The 24,346-nt window shown below is 43.6% G+C and overlaps 1 protein-coding gene across 4 annotated transcripts; it reads left to right on the forward strand.

Moving 5' to 3' along the window:
- Nucleotides 1–1,073: 1,073 nt before the first annotated feature.
- DDX24 (DEAD-box helicase 24) lies at nt 1,074–21,276 on the forward strand. 4 transcript variants are annotated; one of them, XM_074996569.1, is made up of 9 exons: nt 1,074–1,147; nt 4,877–5,600; nt 8,787–9,170; nt 11,638–11,791; nt 12,172–12,687; nt 15,691–15,766; nt 16,409–16,597; nt 19,224–19,353; nt 20,676–21,276. In XM_074996569.1, exons 2-9 carry the CDS (start codon nt 4,877–4,879, stop codon nt 20,933–20,935), a joined length of 2,433 nt encoding a protein of 810 aa, XP_074852670.1. In that variant the 5' UTR covers nt 1,074–1,147; the 3' UTR covers nt 20,936–21,276. The 4 variants fall into 4 exon arrangements, with proteins under 4 accessions (XP_074852670.1, XP_074852672.1, XP_074852673.1 ...); XM_074996571.1 differs by having other exon boundaries at nt 1,095–1,179; XM_074996572.1 differs by lacking the exon at nt 1,074–1,147 and adding an exon at nt 1,215–1,622.
- The last annotated feature ends 3,070 nt before the right edge of the window (nt 21,277–24,346 follow it).

A 24,346-nucleotide genomic window follows, 5' to 3' on the forward strand; every position in this document is an offset into this window, starting at 1 on the left:
CCTGCTGCTGGGGTAGCTCCAGAGGCACTGCAGAGGACAGAGAATGGGATACAGTAGTTGCCCTGTGGCCAGGGCCTGCAGGACCCCCATGGGAGTGGGGGATTGTTCATGAGCTGCAGGGCTTCCACCCTGGTCAGGATGACCATGATCATCCGGGCCCCGGTGTCGGCATTAGCCTTGGGCAGCTGCTGGTGCTCCCTGTGCAGTGACTTTCCCAGAGCACAATCTCCACAGTGCTATCTGCTGCTCAGCAGTGCTCTATGTGTGCAGAGTGGGTGTGTCTAGGAGGGGCACTTGAAGGGAGCCACTGGTTGTGGGACCTGGAAGGGCTTATTGGCCATGCGACCCCGAGTGGTGTTTCCTGGCTTGTTCTTTCAAAAGGGCTCACGTTGCTGTGTGGACGCTCCCTTCTGAAAGACCGGACGGCCTCTTTTGAAACAGCAGACCGGTACAGCGATTCGCTTTGTGTGTGGCCACGCCGCTTCAAAATCCCTTGTTTGGATTCTGATGGTCAGTGTTCCCCTTTCGAGATCTGCGTGCAGTGTAGACACAGCCATTTTGTTTGAAAGCAGCTCTTTTGAAAGAACATGCAAATGAGGCACCATTACGTAAGTCAATGCTTCATTTGCATTTTTGATTTCCTTCATTTGCATGCCTCTTTCGAAAGTGGACTGCAACCGTAGCCACAGTTTCCTTGTTTGGAAGATCCAGACTAACTCGCCTCCCCTCTGGGGCGGCTCACAGGACGATGGTAACACAGGAGTGAGGAGAGCAGCGACTTCTCGGAGCAGCCGCGCTGCGAAACTCAACGAAGGCTCACGGGCGGCCCGACCTGTGATATTAATGAGGGGATCCAGGGTCTGGGAGGGAGTTTGGTTGTAGGCCGGGGGCTCTGGCCTGGGCAGCATCGTGGGGCACATCAGGCCCGAAGCGGCCCCGACGCCTACCGCAGGCCCAGCAGTCAGCACCGCGCGGAGCCCGGGCAAGCGGCTCCCGCACGTCCCCTCCCGCCATGTTCGAGGCAGGGCGGGCGCCGCGCAGTGACGTCACGCCTGGCATGGCCGCGTCGTGACGTCACGCCTGGCATGGCCGCGCCCGGCAGCGTTCGCACGCGGCGGAACGCGCGGCGGAGAGCGGCAGCTGGGTGGTGAGGGCCGCGCGGCGGTGACGGCAGTGGCGGTGCGCGTTGGGACGCCGGGGCTGGAGGGGAAGCGCGGCCCGCTATTTGCTCCCGCCTCGCTTGCGCTGGAAGCCCCCGGGGCGGCCTACGCGGGGAGTCCATTCTCGCTGCCCCTTAGGCCGCGGCTCGCGGGTCTGCGGTTTGTGCTTCGGGTCGCGTCTGGGGGGCGGAGCGCACACCGCTGCCCTTCGGCTTTGCGCTGCGCCGCGCCCCTTGCGGGGTTAGGGTCTCCGGCACGTGGCTTCCGTCCCCCAGCGGCTCCTGCAGCCAGGCAGGCACGTTGGGAGGGTTCTGAACGTCCAGTGGCTTTGGGGGCCGCTTAAGGCCGTTCGTATCCTGCCCCCACCCCCAGCTCCCTGCCTCAGGCTTAGCCCGGAGCCCCCTCCCGGACTCTGATCGCTACAGCCCCAGCCCAGAGCCCGCACCTCCCAGCTCCTGAAAGGTAGGTAGGTAGGTAGGTAGGTGTGTGTGTTAACGACTTAGGATGGAGTGAGCGGGGTGGGGCAGAATATTTGGTTTGTGTGATTAGACGGGGTTGAGCAAACTTTTTATCTCAGGCTCCTCTTTTTCATCCCTGCAATTAGCAGCCCAGACCAACCTGTTGAATGTAAACTGATGGAAATTTTCATTATGCTCATATCAAAAAACAAAAAAAAAACCCCAAGAAAATACTAAAAAAAAATAGAAAAGAGAGACTGTAAAAACTGTACTAGTAGTATGTAAGTGTGAATACACAGACATAAGATGAGTAAGTACTTCATGAGACGGATGAGTCTGTGACCCAGCAGCCAATAGTCCTGCACACCCTTATGAAATTTCACACACCTAAGGGGACCCACCCCACACTTTGCACACCCCTGAATTAGATCATTTGCAACTCTAACTTAGCGACTCCTGTGAATAGTGATTTTTGCCTGGCAGCATATCATTGTATGGGGCCGGCTTATACAGCATGCAATGCTGTTCTGTTTTTAGAGGGGCTTCTTTGCAACTGTGTCTTTTGGGTTTTCACTTCATGTGTGCATGAATTGATGCTTTCAAGGGTCAAAGTTGACCTCAACCCCTTGTGAGAGGTGAGGAATAAAGAAGGTCGATGGGAGAAATGCTCCCATTGACCTTCCTCCATGTAGATGGACATCAAAGTCGACTGCTGATAAGTTGATTTTAGCTACACAGTTGGGCCTGGGTTCTGGGTGGGGGTTGTGGCACAGGAGCAGCTGGGACTGCCAGATTTGAGGGAGGTGCCTGCCTCTGGCAGCCCCTGCACGTGGCTCACTACCCTTCCTGTTCATGTGGAAAGCATAACCAAGTGGCTATGCTGCAAGCAGGCATGCAGCCTTCCTCTGTAGGCACTGACCATGCCCCTACACTTTTCCTATTGGCCGTGATTCTGGGCCAATGGCCTGGGAGGGGTGTAATCAGCACTTTGGTTGAGGGGACAGAGGCAGAGCCACCTGACCACTCCTCCACCAGCAACAGAAAGGAGAGGGACCCACCCCTGCCCCAAGCCTCCTCTCAAACCCAAACTTCTTCCCAGAGCCAGCCCCACAGCTCCTCCCACACCCCAGCAACCTGTCAGCATCACTGTAAATCGGACTTTCTGTGCAAATCATAAATGCCAATTTAGTGAGTGTGCTGAATGGTACAGTGCCAGATTGAAGGGGCTTTTATTGTACATACTTCCTAATAATATGGTGGTGTAGTAGTTGCCCTCTGGATCGAGCTGTTTAGGGCCAGACTTTCAAAACTAGAAATAAAACTTCAGTAGATCCATAAGGGGAAAGAGCTCACATAAGTGCTTTGTGTATGTGTGTGTGCACGCACACACTTCAGATTTCACAGGCAGAATTTCAGAGCCGAGTTCTGGCATTTTGAGGCAAAATCCTTGACCTAGCTTAGGTTGGGTATAAGAAGATTGTGAGTGTGGCAGTTTTTGAGGGCACGGGAGGGTATGTATCAACTACAGAGTGCATGGATGCTACAGTAATCGGTATACTAGGTCCATTTAGCAGGTCTAGTGAACACCCCCTAAATCGACCACTGATCACTTTCCCCTCCCGTCCACTCCCCTCCAGAACTCCACCAGAGTGTGATAAGTAAGTGGAGTTGATGGGAGATTTTCTTCTGTCAATCCAGTGCAGTGTGGACCCTGTGTTAGGTAGGTCTAAGCTATGTCTGTTTAAATTATACTGCTAACATAAATTGCATGGCTTAGATCGACTTGACCCCAGACCATAGAACTGCTCTGGGTTGGGGAAAGGAAGGAGTCCACCCCAAATTGTACAGCTCCCATTTCAGTAATCCAGTTGCCCTATGATAAGAAAACCTCTCATCCCATCTTCCTAAAGGAAAGGCAGCAGTTATCTATAGGTGACCCCCACCCTACATGGATTCTTTGTATTGTGCTCCTTTTTCCTCCAGCTGCCTGCATACTGCCCATCACCAGCCAGGCACAGAAGAGTGAAATACAAGGCTCTCTCTTTATTATAGAACATAGTGTCTTGTCCATTTTGCTGTTTTATTGAAATAAATCATTTCATCACCAGAGGAGATAAAATTCAATGTGGTCATATATGAGCCTACTGCAAACGAACAGCTTCATGGTGAAAGGGGATGTTATGTATGAAATAGCAGTAGAGGAACCCCAGTATCAGGCTGCAGCCTGCTTTCCATTTTATTTGATCCTGGGAAGAGCTTCTGACACTAAATTTGAAAAAGGTAATAAAAAGAAACACAACAGATGCTGGTTTGACTGTCATCAGGACTTTGATACTGCTTAGGTCACTCACCCATTTTTCAGCAGGAAACTGACAACGTTAAACAGATCCGTTGCTTCACAGGCAATTTAGGGTAATTAAGATTAATTTGTCAAAGAATTGCAAAGTTAGAATTACAAATGTTTTTAACAGAGGGCCTTATCTAGCCTCCTGCAAGTCAGTCAATAAAGCTACAGTAAACTCTTCCATATCCAGCAGCCCTGGCATTGGGAGATTCCTGGATATTCAGGATAATAGAGGTGTAACTAGCAATGCATAACACCAAAGAAAAACAAGATTGTTCCAGAAAAGAGGGTTCTGACAAGATTATCTACTAAGAAACAAACCAAAATGTATGCAGAGTACTTATTTACCAACAACAGTAGTATTGTACACTGTAAAATTACGGGCTGTGTCTACACTAGTAGCATCTGTCAACAGAAGTTACTGTTGGAATAGATGTTCCGACAAAACTTCTGTCAACACATCTACACCTAGAAGCAGATGGATCTTTTAATCTGCTCTGTCGAAAAAGGGCCCCACATGGCTTTTTTGTAGATAGTTTCTGTCAACAGAATACATTTTGTGCATAGATGATCTCTGAGTTTTGTCGTCAAAACCTGAGTTTTGTCGACAAAATTCTCTCCTGTAGATGTGGTCTCCTGTATTTATTTGTATTTACTTTCACCATAATATACTTATGGAAAACATAAATAAAATTTATTTATAGTTAAGATGACAGCTGTTTGAGTTCCAGACGATAGAATGCTGGATAATCAAGAATTTACTGTAGTAAGCTGGAATCCAGAGGCAGACTGCTGTTAGATACAACAGCTGTGGCTGATTTACACAACTGTGTTCCAGTGTTTATGAGTATAGTATCTTGACTGTCACTTTTTTGTCCTGATGGTTTACAGTGGTTTATTTTCCATTTTTTTAGATGATTATGAGGAACAAAAAAGGAAATAAGTTTAAGACGTCATTTAAATCGAAACGAAAGGGTATCAAAGTAGTTGGAAAATGGAAACCTGTAGAACTTGACCCAGATCTGTTTGCTGATGAGAAGCTTGGAGATTTGGTGTGTTTTGAAGAGCTTACAGATTATAAATTGGTGAATTCTTCCAAAGTGGGAAAAAAAAAAGTAAAGAGAAAAACTGATAGCATTTCTGAAGAGGAGGAGGAAGATTCTACTATACAGAAAAAAAAGAGAAAGAAAGATAAAGAGTTGGGAATCAGAGCAAGTAAAAATGATAATTTTAAAGTGGAACAAGATGAAATGGTAATTGACCAGGAAGACAGACCTAAAGATCCCATCAAATTCTTTGGTTATGAGGAAGATGCACTTGAATCAGCGGGCACCACAATCACAGAAAAAACTTTGAAGAAAAAGAAAAAAAAAAAAGTGAAAAAGAAAGTGTTTCCACCTGAGAAAGTTCCTCTACTAGCAAAGCCTTCTGAAAAGATTAAAAATTGGACTACTGAGGTTCTGTCTGCCCCCTCTGACCAAAAAGCAGATGTGTCTGCATGGAAAGACCTCTTTGTTCCTGAGCCAGTTCTGCAGGCCTTGAGTGATCTAGGATTTAGTGCTCCAACTCCTATTCAAGCATTAGCCCTGCCTTGTGCAATCAGAGATAATATGGATGTTCTTGGTGCTGCAGAAACAGGTACAAATACATGCTGAAAAAATGCAGTGCATTTTCGTAATTGCAGTAACAGTGAGAAAACTATATAAGCTTCAGCACATCCAATGAGCTATTGTGTTTACTATGAATAGTTGTGATGTGGAGAAAATTAAATTGTCATGTGTTTATGTCACATACTATACGTATTTACAAGTACTGCCTGCAGAGCTTGAAATCCTCTACCTACTTCTTCCCTATCTCTGCTTGTCAACAAATCTTACTCTGAATTATTCTTAAAGAGTAAGCCCTGATTACATACCCATACAATTCCATTGAAATGAAAGCAGAATTTGTCCCTGCAGAACACTGTCTTTGCCATAGCAGAACAACCAGCAGTACTTCCAGTCTGGTTATCTCATTCCCAGTGCTTACCTACATATATACTGGTACATGTTGGATCTGGTGGTGTATTTGGAGTAGGCATTTGCTTGTCTCTAAAGTATCCACTATGCTGAGGTTCGGTCTGAGGGAGGAAAGCGATTGATGAGCCACTGATCTATTTCCATTACAGGCTGTAACATAAAGGGAACTATCAGGCATTGGGTAGCCAGTGTGTCCACAAGAAGATGTGGGGAATTCAGAGGCACAGAGTTATCAGACACGTAGATGAATATGACTTGTTGGGAGGCGTCAACATGGTTTTTGTAAAGGGAAGTAATGCCTCACTAAGCTACTGCTTTGAAGGGTTCAACAAGCACGTGGACAAGGGGGAACCAATGGATATAGTGTACTTAGGTTTTCAGAAAGCCTTTGACAGGGTCGCTCATCAAAGTTTTTAAGCAAAGTAGACGATGAGAGGGGAGGTCGTCCCTTGGATCAGTAACTGGTTAAAATATAAGAGCCAAAAGGTAGGAATAAAATGGTCAGTTTGTAAAGTGGAGAATGGTGTGACCTTCCCCCTTCCACTCCCTCCATATCTGTACAGGGTCTAGCTCTATTAAACATATTTATAAATGATCTGGAAAAGGAGGTAAAGAATGAGGTAGCTAAATTTGCAGATGATATGAAACTACTCAGAATGTGTAGATCCAAACAAGACTGAAGAGTAAAGGGGTCTCATAAAACTGGGCGACTGGGCAACAAAATGGCAAATGAAATGCAAAGTAATACACATTGGAAAACATAATCCCATCTATGCCTTTAGCCTGTTGGGGGCTAAATTAGCTGTTACCACTTAGGAACAAGATCTTGGAGTCATTGGGGATAGTTTTCTGAAAACATGGATTCAATATGCAGCAGTAGTCGTAACAGCTTATAAAATGCTGGGAATCATTAGGAATGAGGTAGATAATAAAACAAAGATTATCACATTACCTCTGTATAAATCCATGGTATGCCCACATCTTGAATAATACATGTGAGTGTGGTTGTCTGATCTCAAAAAATATATTGGAATTGGAAAAGGTTTGGGAAAACAATAAAACTGATGAGGGTTCTAGAACAACTTCCATATGCACAGAGGCTCAAGACTCACTACCGCTGAAGATTGACATGTTCAAGGTCAATCTTGCTTGGTTATGTTTTGCACATGGGTGAGAGGGCACTTTCCGGGGTCAAAGTTGCGTCCTGCGCAGTGGGGCTGAAGCCAAAGCCTAAGGAACTTAGCTTTGCAGGGCACCCTGTGGCTTTGGGCTCCAACTGATTACCTTGTTTGCTAATAGTGGCCCTTATTTAGGATTTTTAAAACAAGTGACAAAGGGCCCGGAGATTATTTAATGATTTCTGTCATCATAAGGGTGTTACAATCGCTAAACTATCACTCACCACTAGTAACTTACTACAGAAAGATGATGGTAACCCACTAGTCCCCAGAATGTTTTCTTAGCAAAAAAGGGAAATTGACAAGGTTCTAATTGTAAATTTCACTTTGCTGCTGGAAAACATGAAAGAGAGAGCCACATAGAATGGTAGATGAACCACAAAAATATACGTTAGAGAGAAAGAGACTGGTAGTATAAAGCATGAAAGGGAAGAGGGTAACTCATATGGTGACTAGATAATGTATGTTAATTGCGTTTAGATGAACAATTTTAACTCTCTGGTTCCTTAAAGAGATTCAGTGTTTAGCAAAAGCATCCCCTAGATCAGTGTTTATCAACCTTTTCTTATAAAGTGCGCCTAGACTTCTCTTGTGTACCCCTATGGGTACACGTGCCATCAGCTGAGAAACATGGCCTTGAAATAAGTGCCATTCAGCTTTTCCAGATTACTGTACCCTTTTCAGGAGTGAAATTTGTTTTGCATACCATGTTAGACCTCACTTAAAAAGTATTTACTTACAAAAACATGTAAAAATATCACAGAGGACTGTTAACTGAAAACTTGCTGACTTTCTACCATCTTATTATCAAATAAAGTAATTGGAATAGAAATAACATGCTTAAATTTCACTGTAAGGCAGATGAAGCCGTAGAAACAAGTCATTGTCTGAATGAACTTTTAAATTATACTGACTTTACTATTTTTTTATGTAACCTGTTGTAAAACTAGCCAAATCTTTAGATGAGTTGATGTACCCCTGGTTGAGAAACACTGCCCTAGCTGACATTTACAGATCAGATACTGTTATGGTTTGCTTCCCCAGGACTTAAATGAATGTACAGTGAGCCCCTTATATGTAGTGGAGGACTTTTTCCATCTTCCCCCTTAGTTTATGCTCTCTGTTAAGTCAATTGATTGGTCTTTTTAGTACAAAAAGTGAAATAGCGGTTACACTTAGTTTCTGGGTTAATAAGCACATTTATGTAAAGAAAGAATAGAAATCCTCTAAATAGCTTTCAGTTTGTCCTTGGCCTCATTTGCTATTCCTTTATTTGGAGAACGTTGATCAGAGCTGTCAATTAGGATATGGTATTCTCCTTTAGGGAATACAGAAAGAGCTTGGCTGCTATTGCAATTTTTAAAAACTACTTTCCTAGCATGTCTGCCCATCTGGGGCTTGGAAAAATACCTGCTCAGTCTATCTAAGGTCACTCTACTATAGGCATTTAAAGCAAGGTACTGTGGCTTGGCTTTTAGATTCATAGAATCAAGAATGTGCACTTATCCCATAAAAACAAATAAATAGAAAAAAGTATTTGTATTTGTTTTAGTAACTGCAATCGGCTGCTGCTGTTTTGCAAACAGTTGTAATATTTGTGTTTCTTTGTTGTTGTTTGGTGCTTTTAGGAAGTGGGAAAACACTTGCGTTTGCAATTCCAATGATTCACTCTGTGCTACAGTGGCAAGAATCAAAAAGCAGAAGTAACAAACTTACTGAAGATCCTCTCTGTGATGACAAAGACAAACCAAGATGGGAAAGTGATAATGAAACAAACCCTAAGCGCTTAAACCCTAGAAAGGAAGAAGATAGTGGAGTTGATGATGATGTAGGTGAATCTTGCACAACAGGTTGTGTGAAGATGCTGGAAAATATAGAAGTTGATTTTGGTGCCCACCAACGTGCCGCTGACTTGAATAAAAACCGGCCTCTGTTAGGGCTGGTGCTGACTCCCACGAGGGAATTAGCTGTACAAGTAAAACATCACATCGATGCCGTTGCCAAATTTACAGGTAGGAGAGACAGAGTCGAGAGCTGGGGTCTGTTTTTGCCTTTGCTAATGACTTTGTGTGCCTCAGTTTCCACTTCATAAAATGGAAATACTTCCTTTATCTTGGAAGAGGTGTGAGGCAGCTTAATGCATGAATGTTGCAAGTGTGCTATGAGATTCTTAGATGGGAAACACCATAAAAGCGCCAACTTACCATTAATGTGTTGCCTGAAGCACTGCAGCTTCCACCTACGAATTTTTACAATCACTGTGGCCTTAGAATACAAAATCTGCAATAAATTCAGTGGTCTCAGGGCCATAGATACCCAAGTACTTTTTTGTGACCCAAGTAGTGCTTTCTGATGATGTGCATTAAATATATCAGCATGGAAATTACATAGATTTTTAAGTCCCGAAGAAAGCTTTAGATTGTCTTGTTTGACTCTTGTATAACAAATGCTGTAGATTGTCAGCCAGTTTCCCCCTGCTTTGAGCCCAAAGATTTGTTTGACTGAAGCGTATTATAAACCTCTTCATCTCCTTTATGTATTGGAAGCCCATACAACTCTAATGTGAATGAGTTGAGAGAAGACAAGGAGAATCAAACAGTGAAACTTACCTTTCCTTTCTAATACTAATAATTATGTATATATTAGAGTCATACTGTTGTTCTTCAGGTACGTATGCATCAAGGAGTGGTTTTGTTTTGTTTTTTAAAAAACATGTTCTTTTGGCCTCTCTGCTACTTGTGGAGCTGAGAGGAGGGCTAATTTTATTCCTTATCCGTAACCCACCCCCAATGATTCATAGAAGTACAGTTCTTTTAAAAGGTAGTGAAGCTTTGCGCCTAAATGAGGGACTGTTAGTAGGTATGCAGTGTACTCTGTTGGGAGTTTTCAACAAACACTGTGCTGCTGCCACGGCATTTGAAGCAGGAAGGAAAATCCCTTCCAGTGGTATCTTTTTCTGTCACCCTAAATTGACTTTGAGAAGAATCTTCATCTGCTAACTTAGTCTAGCCACTTTTATCAACAACTGTCAGTAGCTGGTTGCTCCTTTCTAATGGGCAGTTCATAATCCAGGTGCAAGACAAGCCTTCCTCAACTTCATTTGTTACATGCAGACCTCCTGACAGTTTAAAGGACAGCTTACCCACTAGACATATTAACATATTATCTAACTAGATTTACCTAGTGTTGCTCCGGTTCTTCAGGGCAGAAAGCCAGGGGTATAGGAGGTGCAGGAATCAGGACAGTGTCTTAAGGATGTGAGGGGCTCAGGGCAGAGGGTTGAGGGATGCGGGAGTGAGGTCTGAGGGGTGAGAAGGGTTCAGGCGGGAGGCTCAGTGGTTGGGAGGTGTGGAGGAGTTCAGTAGAAATGTGGGGAATGCAGATGTCGGGGTTGGGGGGACTCATTAGAAATGTGGGGAGTGCAAGAGTCAGGACAGGGATTGGGAGGCAGGGGAAGATTCAGGGCAGGTTGTGTGTGGGATCAGAAGTCAGGGCAGAGGGTTAGGTGTGTGGGTGGGAAGTTAAGGACTGGAGGTAGGGGATATAGGAGTCGGGGCAGGGGATTGGGAGGTGTGACAGAGGGTTCAAGGCAGGGAATAGAGGCATCCATTGTTGCTCCCTGGGGCTGACAGGCCACACTGCCTTGTTCCAGTTGCTGCCCAGGGCTAGCTGGAGCTGTGCTGGTCGTCTGGTGGCTGCTCCCTGAAGTAGCTCAGGTGGCAGGGAATGCCCTGCCCAGGACAGGAATCCTATCCAGGAAAGGTGGCCTGAACTATCCAGAGTCCCGTCACTGGTCAGCCACTGTATTCCCAGTGTGGCTACCTCCCTGTGGTTATTCTGCAACATAATTGTCCCTGTTAGCAGATCCCTCCCTTTCCATTGTATGAGAAACAATGGCATTTGAGGCACACCCTGTCGTCCTAGCACAACCAAACCCTGGACCTTGCTTTAAGTTATGATAGGAGGAAATTTGGTGTCCTAGCTCTCAACCGTTTAGGGGAGTTCTTGAGAAAACAGACTCACAGACAGATATACAGACTCTAAAACATGCTCTGCATGAAAGAAAATTAAAGCTTACACTGAGGAAGTGTGGTGATTTGCCTTCGTATGTGGGCATTTGGAAGTTGGAATCTGACGAAAATATGCATTAACTGTCTTGGATATAAATCATTCCTGCTGTTTGAAGGCAAGTGCAATACAAGCGGTATTATTTTTTACTTTTGGCCTCTTTGTGTAACCAGCATTTCACTATAATGCTGACCATATGTTTTATGTTGTAAAGGGAAGAGGAGGTGACAGTACTGAGCCAAAGAAACTTGCCGTCTAGATAAAGACTTCTTAAATGATTTCCCAAAGCTGCAGTATAAAACAAAATGTGTCCATTTTCCTTCCCATGTTGTGTAGAGTATTTTCCAGTGAGAAGTAACTAAAGTAAACTAGTCCTCCCAGATCTTTATATTGTGCTACTTTGTGTTCTAGATATCAAAACTGCAATTTTAGTTGGTGGAATGGCTGCTCAGAAACAGGAACGAGTATTGAATCAGAAGCCAGAAATAGTAATTGCAACCCCAGGGCGTCTATGGGAACTAATTAAAGAGAAACACTCCCATCTCTCAAATCTCCGGCAGCTCAGGTAAAGGTGGTTTTTATTCTAAGTACTCACAATTAATATCTTAAGGAAAGACTAACCAGTAACACCAAACAGGCATAATTACTGACTGATTAACTAATGTTGACTCTGCAAGAGCACTTAACACCTTTGCTAGCTCTCATTAAAGTTCATTCAGTTGAAAATTAGGGGTGTCAAATGCATGACCAACAAAACTAATTGTCACCTTTGAACTTTGATCTTTCAAAGAGGAACAAAGACATCTGCTATAATTACCTGCATTCCTAGCCTTTTTTATTTTCTGCATGTGGCAAGGCAAAAAAGGTTCTTTTGAAGTGTATCAGATTCTATTTATGTAAAGGAACCACTGTGCTTCTGTACTGTCCCTGTTTTTTGTCCAACAGGTGCCTTGTGATTGATGAAGCAGACCGAATGGTTGAAAGGGGACACTTCTTAGAACTCTCTCAGTTGCTGGAAATGTTAAAGGATTCTCAATATAATCCTCAACGTCAGACGTTTGTGTTTTCTGCCACGTTGACTTTGGTCCATCAGGCTCCAACAAGAGTTTTACAAAAGAAATATGCTAAAAAAATAGATCAGAAAGCCAAACTGGAAATGCTAATGGATAAAGTAGGGATAAGGGGTAAACCTAAAGTGATAGACTTAACAAGAAAAGAGGCCACTGTAGAAACTCTGACCGAAACCAGGATCCACTGTGACACAGATGAGAAAGACTATTACCTCTATTATTTTTTGCTTCAGTACCCAGGAAGAACCATGGTCTTTGCAAACAGCATAGACTGCATAAAACGCCTTAGTGCGCTCCTCACAATCCTGGATTGCAACCCCCTTGCTCTGCATGCAAACATGCACCAGAAGCAAAGGCTAAAAAACCTGGAAAGGTTTGCGGAGAGAGGGAAGTAAGTTGATTGTTCTGTTGTGCAAAAACTGTGTGAAAAGCAAAAATGGGTGACTATGGGAGGAGAGTTGGGGGAGATAACGAATTGTTCGGGGGTTAACTGTAAGACACAGCCCTGGATGATTTCTAGGTCACCAGTTCAGATCTAAACCAGGCTAGTAATAACTGTAAATTGTTATCTGCTGGTTGTTCAGTGGCCTTTATGATATGAGGTGGTGGTCTCCGTTCATCTCATGGCACATAAGGGTCAACAAAATACCCACACAGCTGAAATGGATTGGCACCCTGTTCGACAGACGCAGATAGAGAAGTCAGATTAAATCACACATGAATTTATTGAGGCAGGAGCTGGGCGGGGAAGTTCACACTGCTATTGCTCACTGACTTATTTTGTGCACTGCTTGCTGGCCTATGTCTCTGGGGTTTATAACTGAGCACCTTTCATGAGCACAGAATTCGCACTCTTTCATGTGTATTTTTATCACAAAATCACAGAATACTAGGGCTGGAAGGGACCTCGGTAGGCATCTAGTCCAGCCCCCTGCTTCAAGCAGGATCAACCCCCACTAAGTCATCCCAGCCGGGACTTAAAAACCTCAAGGGATGGAGAATCCACCACCTCTCTAGGCAACACATTCCTGTGGTTCACTACCCGCCTGGTGAAGTAGTTTTTCCTAATATCTAACCTACACCTTTCCCCCTTCAACTTCAGACCATAACTCCTTGTTCTGCCATCTGACACCACTGAGAACAGTTTCTCACCCTCCTTTTTAGAGCTCCCCTTCAGGAAGTTGAAGACAGCTATTAAATCACCCCAAAGTCTTCTCTTCTGTAAACTAAACAAGCCCAAGTCCCTCAGCCTCTCCTCATGGATCATGTGCTCCAGCCCCTTAATAAGTTTTGTTGCCCTCCTCTGAACCTGCTCTAGCAAATCCACATCCTTTTTATACTGGGCGGCCCAAAACTGGACACAATATTCCAGATGTGGCCTCAGTAGTGCCAAATAGAAGGGAATGAGTGCTTCTCTAGATCTGCTCGAAATGCTCCTCCTAATGCACCCCAGTATGCCGTTAGCCTTTTTTGGCTACAAGGGCACACCGTTTACTCATATCCAGCCTTTCATCCACTGTAACCCCTATGTCCCTTTCAATCGTACTGCTGCTGAGCCAGTCGGTCCCCAGCCTATAACAATGCTTGGGATTCTTCCGCCCCAGGTGCAGGACTCTACACTTCCCTTTGTTGAACCAGATCAGATTTCTTTTGGCCCAGTCCTCCAGTTTATCCAGGTCACTCTGGATTCTCTCTCTCCCCTCCAACGTATCTACCTCTTCCCTTAGTTTTGTGTCGTCCGCAAACTTGCTGAGGGTGCAATCCAGTCCCTCGTCCAGGTCATTAATAAAGATGTTGAACAACACCAGCCCCAAAACTGAGCCTTGCAGCATGCCACTTGAAACCGACCACCACCCAGATATTGAGCCATTGACCACTACCCATTAGGCCCGACCATCAAGCCAGCTTTCTATCCATCTTATAGTCCAAGGATCCAATCCATATTTCCTTAACTTATGGACAAGAATGTTGTGGGAGACCATATCAAAAGCTGTGCTGAAGTCAAGGTATATCACATCCACTGACTTCCCCATGTCCACAGAGCTTGTTACCTCTTCATAGAAGCTAATCAGATTGGTCAGGCAGGACTTGCCCCTGGTGAATCCATGTTGGCTACTTGTGATCACTTCCCCCTCTTCCAAATGCTCCAAAATGTATTCCTTGAGGATCCCCTCCATTATTTTCCCAGGGATTGAGGTAAGGCTAACCGGTCTATAGTTCCCTGGATCATCGTCCTTTCCTTTTTTAAAGATGGGCACTACATTTGCCTTTTTGCAGTCATCCAGTATCTCCCTGATCTCCAAGAGTCTTCAAAGACAATGGCCAAAGGTTCAGCAGTGACATCTGCCAGTTCCCTCAGTACCCTTGGGTGCATTAAATCCAGACCCATGGATTTGTGTATATCTAGTTTTTTTAGAAAGCTCAGAACTTGTTCCTTCCCCACAGATGGCTGCCCTCCACATTTCCCATACCGCATTGTCTTAGCTGGCTCCTACTGAAAATGCTCGTGAATGATTATTTTAGTTGCCTGTGGCTTTTAAAGAGTATTCAGTTATCACCAAATGTTACAGAGGCCCTGGCTCTTATGGATTATTCACACATAAAATAGCTGGCTTGAAAATGCATCTGTTTGACATATTTGAATGAAAAAGATCTAATGAGAATACAACGTACTGCATTTTTCACCACCCTCTTACAGTTCACAACAGGCTAACTGAAGTTTCCTCAAGTGCAACTCAGTGTAAGAATTTTCTGTCCAAAGAGAATTATGTTCAGAAAATTCAGTGTGTTCAAACAGAGGTGTATAGTGGACATAGTTTTGCAACTTGCATTGCAATGTTCATACCAGCAAAAGCTGTCATAGCTGTATCATGTACCTTTCAAATGAACCAGCATTGCTACTAGTTAAATCATATTACATTCATGAGACATTTAAACTTAGACTAGGTAAAGGGCTGCAAAACATTTTGTAGGGAGAGCATACTTGCACTGCCAGAAAGTTGTATTTGATGATCAGATAGATCTTTTCACAATGACGTCTGTGAAACAGGAAGTGAATAAAAATATCAAGACACACTCTTGTTAGGACTGAAGTTAATGTCAGCTTTGCCATTGACCTCACTGGGAATAGTATCTGGTCCACAGTCAGAAACAATTACATTATTTCTTTTCCTTCAGTATTTTACCTTTCATGATTGCCCTAGACCAAATGCTTAGATGCCAATTTCTCGACTTCCAAACAGATGGCGTATTCACAGCAGATGTTTTTGAAGGAGCATGGTCTTCAAATTCTTTTGGCAAAATTCTGGGTCACTCATACTGTGTGTTCACTGGGGTCTGGTTTACATTATAGGGTTCTATATAATGACTAGCATATATTTTCACTTTATTTCAGCTGTGTTCTTTTGACAACAGATGTTGCAGCTCGTGGTCTGGATATTCCTAATGTGCAGCATGTCATCCATTACCAGGTTGTAAAAAAAATCTTTTTGAAGCTTCTGCTTTTGAGCTAAGGTCTCATTAATCCAAAACTGGCTACAGTGTAAAACAATAGCTCTCAGTTCCTAGTAAAGAAGTGTAGAAATTAGGCCTCAAGTATTTAATGCTTTTTTAAAACTTTTTGCATCTAAGGATCTTAAGAGTGCTTTGCAAAAAGAAATTGTACTGGTATCTAGAGTGACCATCACTAATGTCAGGCACTTTTGTGTACAAGAAGTTACCTGTATGGCGATGATTCTTCTCACTTTCTCATTTACATTGTGAACTTAAGCATTAGGTTTCCACCCCAGAGGAGTCAGATGACCCTTCATAATGTGTCTGACTTTGGGTATAATTTTTTCCTTGCTAAGGAAACAAGCTAAGGGAATAGGGGTGAGTCATTCGTAGTTACTCAAGCCATCACTGCAGAGCTGGGTCTATTACATGTCCCCAGAATCTGACCCCTGTGCCTTAATCACTTCCTCTCTTTGTTATCAACAAAGAAGTGCCTCTTATGAATGCAGTTTATCAGATAGCTGTTTGTCCTCTATGGGTCTGAGTGTTGCAAGCATTTCCTTACCTGTCTTATACACTGTTTTGATTTATGGAGCCCTTTAACTATACAATTTTTGCAGGTTCCACGCACTTCTGAGATTTATGTGCACAGAAGTGGCAGAACAGCTCGAGCTGCCAACGAAGGCCTTAGCTTGCTGCTGATCGGCCCTGATGATATGTTAAATTTTAGGAAGATTTATAAGACATTGGAGAAGAATGAAGAACTTCCATTTTTCCCAATTGAAACAAAATGCCTGTTTGCTATCAAGGTAAGAAAAAAAACATTTACGATACAACTGATTGCTCTTGTATTGTATTTACTGATATACACTTCATGTTTTATTAAGATTTCAGAAAAAGTCTGAGCTTCAGAAGGTGAGTTGAAAACAAAATCATCTTTCAGCTTCAGTAGTAATGTGCGGAATGGCTCATTAGCTAAAGAAAGCATTGTTTTGCTAAGGAAAGCATTCAGCCCACAGACAGTTTGTTAAATGTTTATTGTTTAACAGTTCTTTGTAACTATGTATAATTTGTAATTTAGAGATCCTGAAATGCTTTACAGAGGCGTGCGTTTATCATTTTCCTTCTTTTAAGGGTGGGTAGACTGAGGCAACAATCAGTTAGGTGATTCATTCAACATACCAGGTGAGCTGGTAGCAGAATAAGAAATAGAACTTGAGTTTGGTCAATCTACTAAACCACATCCCCCTCTTTTAGGTCCCACAACATCCAGGCCTTGCACAACTAAGGTTATCCTCTGCTGTGATATCTCAGTACGGATGGTGCTGGTGAATGTCACATCTACTGCTAAACCCTTGCTAGAGCCACATAAATGCCTTTTCAAGCAGATATTTGGGTTACTCAAAAGTTCTGTTCTTGTTTGGTATCTTGAAAGTGAAATAAGAAATAATGCACGGTTTTGAAAAACTATAAAAAAAAAGACTTTCACCATATTTTCCATCCCTAAGCATTTATGACTTCATACTCTGGCAGGATTTTCTAACACAGAGGTCTCAGACTCTCAGCCCACAGTCCACCTACCGCCCTAGCAGTTCCACAGTCCAGCCTGTGAGTCCTTGCGGACTTGGGAGGGAGATGCCTGTACCCTTCTCCCAAGCCCAACCCCTGCACCACCCCCAGGCTCTTTCTCCCACTGCTCTGCCCTCTCCCCTTCATTGCATCCCTTCTACCAAGCACCTCCCCCAAGGGATGAGTCCTCACGTATTACTGTGGGGCAAGCTTGGGATGTCAGCAGAGGGTCAGGACTACTGCATCCACTGCAACAGCAAGAGCCACGGGGAAGTGGAGCATTTGGGCTGCTCTGCAAGATGTGGGGTAGAGCAGAGCAGGCAGCTGCATCACTTCATTCCCTGCGGCTCCTGACCCCTCTACTGCTGGTACCAGCCTGCCCTGGGCCCCAAGGGCTAACCTGGATATAGGGGACTGTCCCATCCATAGGCCTGCAGGAAGTCTGTGTCGTCGGAGAGAGTTGCTCACTCCATATTGAATGTTATTCTGACTCTGGTAACAGAACTGGGACTGCCCGTGAGAGTTCTCCCGATCTCTCCCATTGATATTTTCCACCTCTAACTTGAAATGGCTTCCTTTTGAATGTATCTTATCTGCAAGGGTGGCACTATAATGTAAAGGGTAGGGCACTGGACTGGGACTCTGGATACCAGGGTCCAGTTTTCAGGTCTGTTACTGGCTTGATGGGTGATCTTGGGCATGTCATTTGCCTCTCTTTGACTCAATTCCCCATCTGTAAAATTGGCACAATGATGCTGACGTCCTTTTTAAAAACACAGGGATCGAAAGTTGAAAGAAGTGTCAAGTGCTGTCTGAGTTTTGTAAATAATGCTAAACCTCTGGGCATAGCAGAGACTTAATAGAATTCTAGCAAGGTACTAATGAGGGAGTAGAGGACTTAAGAAGTCATATGGAAATAATAAAAAGCTATTTAAAGGTTCCTGTAATGAGATGAGAACAAATTGTTCATTGCAGTTAATTAATGATTTCAAGGTTAATTTTGCCACTCTGATTTAATAAGTGGCCTAGACACTGATCATCCAGCGGTGCTGTTTGATGGTGTAGCATCTTGCTATTCAGTATCGTTAGAGTAGGTCAGTCTGCATGTCCAACGTAGTCTTTTGTGCCATCACTACTGTCTGCAAGATGGGAAGAGAATCTTATTATTCTGTTAAGTTTTGTTCAGTAATGGTGCCAATTTCCCATCTATACTGAACTTAGTTGCACTATGTTATATAGGTTGAATCTCTCTAGTCTGGCACACTCTCATCCAGTAATATCCATAATCTGGTCTGATTTTAGTTACCCACATCATGGGTGTGGCCGAGTTTCCCATGGTCCCATAAAGTTTGTTTACAATCACCAGTCCTGGCGCTCAGTATTCTGTGCTGTTATTTAGCTGTAATTTACCCCTAAATGTCTTCTAAGAGCCCAGTAAGCAGTGGAAGTGTTGGTAATGTGCCAAACTAGAGAGGTTCAACCTGTATCTGGGTAGAAAATTGAGGGCAAATGGGCTTTTGATTTATTCCTAGCTTTGGTAGAGTGTCCATATAGTCATGGCTCCACAACTCCTTAAGATAGACTAAGAGTTGGTTTTCATTTTGCAGTACATTATGATTATTTCTGTTACTGTGGTGCCTAAGAGTCTTAGTCATGGCCCCATTGTTTGAGACATCATGAAAACACCACGTGTGTTTGACAGTAAACCACATGCTGGAGACAGTCTGTTCCCTGCATTTCTTTCCTTGTTTTTGTCCCTTCCTTTGCAAGACTTTCATATCACTGTGTTCTGACACATGCTGTCAAGCGCTGATTCTACAGCCATCCCGCATTCCTCTCTGACGTGCTGCTGTGCTTTTGTTGCAGGAACGGGTGAATTTAGCCAAGCAGATTGAAAAGGTGGAATATTATAACAGCCGGGCAAAACAGCACAACTCTTGGTTCCAGCAAGCTGCAGAGGCTCTTGAAATTGATCTTGATGAGGATGTCCTTATAGGCAAGTAGAACTGCTTGCAAGTATGCTTGGCTCATTGCCTCTCCCCTATCCCCTTCCCCCTCAAAGATGCAATTCTGTGTCTAGCATGTGTCCTACTGTATTAGAAGAAATATGAACCCCCAGGGGAAGGCAGGAGAGAACAGAGTGGGATGGTACCACATAGAACTATATTAACATTAATCTTCTCGTTGCCCCTCTTTCCCCCCTCCAAAGTGAGTAGATTGAGTTGTCTGCGTCACAGATGGGAAGCTGAAGTAGAGAAATGTGACGCTTTTGACCCACCACTGACAGGATCTGGACTAGGACGTCAGGTGCTTCTGCCAGCCAGCTTAGCCTAACTGAACATGCTGTCCCAGCAGGTCCTGTAAGAGTTTCATCTGTTCTAGGACAGTGTGATGACTTCTGCGACCCTCCCTTTTCCTCCAACCCCCACATAGCTGCATAGAATCTATTTCCTGCTCTCTCTTGTAATCAAGCAGCAGGACCTAACTCTCTCTGTGAATTGCATACAAGAGCACAGGAGGTGGTACCTGCAGGTGGTATGGATGGAGTAGCCTGGGCCAAAGGCAGAATGCCTAGTCAAATAGCTACAAAGGATAGTTATTCTGCTATAAGTAAGCTTAGTTCAGAAAACTGTCAGTTTTTTTTTCTTTGACAGAAAATTGGGTTTCTTCTGGGAAAGAACTCGTGGAAAGTGGCTGCTTTCAGGGGAAAACTTCCACTTCACTAGATGCCCCAAACACAGAATTCTTCATGGCTTTTGCCTGGAAATTTTCAGTTTTTGATGGAAAGTTAAAATTTTCAGCAGGAAAAAATCCCCCTTTCCTACCAGCTCCCTCTGTATTTACACAGCTCTGTGCTGCTTTTGTTATTTGGGGTTTCTTTTTAAATACCTTAAAATGAAAACCTTAGATGCATGTTTCTGTTCTTGGATTTAATTTAAAAATCCCCGTGTGGTATTCATGGATTTTGATTGACTTCTCCCCAGTCTACATGAGGAACTGTCAAAGGGTAATTGGCAAAATATCTAGGACTTTACCTGGCTGTAGTTTGACCACTACACAGGTAGATTCCTTAATGTTGTAGCATGTTTATTCATTTAAATGGGGGGGGTTTCCTGGTCCTATAAAACAGAGGTTCTCAACCGTTTTCCTTCTGAACTTCTTTCCCTGCCCCTCCCCACAACGTGCTCTAAAAACGCCATGGCCCCCCAGTGCCAGGGGAGGGTTTGGATTTTTATGGCTGTTATATGTAGAAGTACAAAAGATTGCTTAAATATCATACTGAATGCCCCTTTTCTGTCTTTTGATTTGTTCCCCAAGGAGGACGATCAAATGAGCAAGAAGAGAATCAGAAGCAAAAGATGCTGAAGGGAATGAAAAAACAGCTGAAACATTTGCTATCACAACCAGTATTTAAAGTCCTGATGAAGACCAAATATCCAACACAGTCTGGAAAGCTACTTCTCCCTCTTTCACCAGTGAGCAATTCAGAATCTGCTCTCAGCACTGTATCAAAACAACAAGCAAAGCGGAATAGGAAGAAGAAAAAGAAATTAGTCACAGATGACTTAGATAATTGATCGGATGCAGCATGGGGTGTGGAAGAGAAGAGCAGCTTTTTCTCCTTAGAAGAGGTTCACGTGCCCCAGTGACTGCTTATACAATGATGCAGGAGAACAAACATGCTTAGTACCATGTGGGTGGACATTCTAGACAAACAGCTCCTACATATTGCTGGTTGCACCGCCATACTCTGGAAAATGAAGTTAAATGGCATTGGTAATGTGAGAGCTGTAGCTAGTCTTGACTGTCAGAAATCCTATTGGCTTATTCAACCTTTTCCTTCTAGGTTATGTCTGCACTAGCCCCTTCTTCTGGAAAGGGGCATGGTAATGAGCGAGGTTGGAAGATGGTAATGAGGCTCTGCCATGAATATGCAGCACCTCATTAGCATAATGGTGGCTGTGGCAATTTGAAAGTGCTGCTTTCGAATCACATGCTATCCATGTAGATGGGGCCCTTTTCAAAGGACCCTCCTGAGTCTTCGATAGCCCCTTATTCCTATTTGGTTTTAGGAATAAGGGTCTTTCGAAGACTGGCGGGTCCTTTTGGAAGGCCCCCATCTACGCTGGCGACACACAATTTGGAATTGCCACAGCCGCTATTATGCTAATGCGGCACTGCATATTCATGGAGCACCTCATTAGCATATTCTGACCATGTTCATTACCATGCCTCCTTTGAAAAGAAGGGGCAAGTGTAGACATAGTCCTAGTGGATTAATGAAAGATCAGTTATGTACAAAGTTTGAATCTGTGATTATCTACCTTACAAACAGAGTTATTGGGTTAAATGCATCCCAGGTGTAACTCCACAGACTTCAGGGGTTTTTAACCTATACATTTTAAAAGAGCCAGGAGAGATTGGAAGGAGGCTTCTTGCTGTGGACCTCTGCCTTTGCTAAAATAGATTTGCTGTGAAGTCCACCCTTTGCAAGTGCAGTGCAGTAGGAGTAAAAATATATCGCCCTGCTATCCATAATCCAGCAGCTCTGGTTAACAGAATCAGTCCCAGGTTCCTGTCTTCTTGGAGTTTTTCTGTGGAGATTTCATTTCTCAGTTCTTTCTTGTTGATGTAATTTCACTAGTCTCTGTTGACATGTTTTATGTAATGTGCCACTGAGTTGGAATGACAACGTGCTGGAACCAGTCTTGTTAGGAGTTCTGATCCAGACTTTGGTTTATAAGGAAAAATCATTGCTCCTCCTTGATTTGTTCATGTGGTATTTGATCAGCTTGAAGGTGCATCAGCACCATGACCCTTGTTTTTGTGAAAAACGAGTGTGTATCGTGGAAGAGACTGGCACTGATGTGCACGTCAATAAAATAAGCTGTGCTTTTAATAGCATGTTAAACTATTGGAAATAATAATTAAATATTTTAGGAACCCACCTCACACAGTAGGGTTCGATTAAATTACAAAATCCAAGGGTAGCCATCATTATCACAGTAGGATTGCTTTGGTAGGTCCTTGTACAATACAGTTGGCGAAACTCAGGTTTCTGACAGCCAGGCAAATGCCCATGCAGTGCTAACTCTGCCCTCTTCCAGCAGCGTCCCATGAACACACAGGCTTTACTCTGCACCCCCCTGCTTGCTGAAATGTACAGGCCGTTTTTTGTTTGTTTTTTTTAACAACTCATTCATTCTGACCTTCAGCATTCCATCTAATGGTATTAAAAGGTAAAAACAAAACAAAAAAGACAGTTTAATTCTGTGTGAGCAACATTGATTTCTTCAGCAGTGTGATGATGAAATTGTCTCATGTCCTTTGGAGTAAAATGAGAAAAGGCAGCCCCCTGTCACCAGAGGTGCTTTTATGAACATCATTGTTGTCTCAAAAGAAGTCAGAAACCAGTTTCTATTCATGCTCAGGTGGGTGAGAGTCAGAGCAGGGACGAAAGAGGAAGTCGCAGAATCCATGACTCTGGAAACCACAGAATATGAATATGCCATGGAAACAAGAAGAGAGACTTAGCCCTTCTTTGTCTTAGGGCTGTTCTGCACTGAAAACATTGCATCTGCACAGCCGTGGTGCTTAAATTACCCCCAGGGAATTCTTTGCCTAAAAATTCTACATATTTTGTCAAAAGTAGCACAATGTAATCACACCAGTTTCAATTCTTTTGGTAATTTATTTCAAAATACCTGTCAGCGAGCAATCTGTAACAATCCAGACAAAAAGGAGAAAAGATTTCCTGAATGTTTTTTTGACAAATAGCTTGCTTATTTGGCAAATGAACGTAGACTTGAGTAATCCATTTAAAGTATGCAGAAATGGACTTACAGAGGTATCAGAGGAGCAACCAAAGGGAAGGAGCCTGGGAGTGAACTGAAGTGTTGTTGGGTATTGGTGGCTTTGTAACCCGGTTTATTTTACTATTCCCAAATTGCTATTTTGTTTCGATTCCATATATTTTAATAAAGTTCTAAATTATTTTGTCTCAGTGTGAACATCCTGTCATATCCCTGAAAGTCCTCTGTATATTCTGTGCAGCCCAATTCTGGGACAAGAACCTTATTTTCTTCTGGTCAATTCAATTGGCAAGACTACAGCCCAAACAATGCAGATTAATAATATTAACCTTCTTTTAAATAAGGTTACAACCCATTGTCAGGCACCTCTGCCCACTGTGTCCCTTCAGCTGCCACCCCCATGTGGCCCTGCAGCCCTCTCCACTCAGCCCCAGGCTGCACTGTCACACCACTAGCTCCTGTGCCCTTACCCCAGTCTGCCACCCCCGCTAGCCCTTTTGAACTCCAGACTGTGGCCCCCAGTAACCCTATGTGTCCCACTCTGGCACCCGTCCCATCTGCAAACCTGTCTCCTAACCTGCCTTAGTGAGCGGAGTGGTGTGATGAACACAGCTGACAACTGGTTATTCTGGCACCATCACAGCCACTGGTAGGCAAAAGGCAGAATGTATTTTCTACATCAGACATGAATTCTGCACATGCACATTGGTGTGGAATTCTCCCAGGCATATCACATGAAGGCCTTCCTACACCTGCGGGAAAGCTTGTTCCCATCAGCATAATTAATCTACCTATCCCAAGAGGCAGTAAGTGCTCTTTCACTAAAATAGCATGGGCTAGAGTGGGGCTTAAGTTATAACTGCATTGCTCAAGATGTGGATTTTTTGCAACCCTGAGTGACATAGTTCCAGCAGTTTAGCTCGGTGGTGTGCCCAGCCTTAGAGTTCATGTGTTGCAACAGCTCATGCCCTACATGAAGCTGTAGTTTCCAGGGCAGCCAGCTAAGATGCTACAAACTGGCCAGTGCTGTCCGATGAGGAATAAAGCAATAGAAAGTGGATACAGATTCTGGTGTTATCCTTAAGCAAAGCACACGAGATTTTTTTTATGGGGGAAAAGGCAGTATGCTGCATTTATTGAGAATACAAGTTACATATGCTGTTGAGTCACTCTCTC

The sequence above is a fragment of the Carettochelys insculpta genome, chromosome 6 (assembly GCF_033958435.1).
Source record: "Carettochelys insculpta isolate YL-2023 chromosome 6, ASM3395843v1, whole genome shotgun sequence".
Taxonomy (NCBI): domain Eukaryota; kingdom Metazoa; phylum Chordata; order Testudines; family Carettochelyidae; genus Carettochelys; species Carettochelys insculpta.

Excerpts from the sequence above, each read along its gene's own strand:
- DDX24 (XM_074996569.1), top strand. The coding sequence starts at position 4,877 with ATGATTATGAGGAACAAAAAAGGAAATAAGTTTAAGACGTCATTTAAA. Across the intron at positions 9,171-11,637 it reads TGCCGTTGCCAAATTTACAG|ATATCAAAACTGCAATTTTA; the intron begins GTAGGAGAGACA and ends TTTGTGTTCTAG. Across the intron at positions 16,598-19,223 it reads AATGCCTGTTTGCTATCAAG|GAACGGGTGAATTTAGCCAA; the intron begins GTAAGAAAAAAA and ends CTTTTGTTGCAG.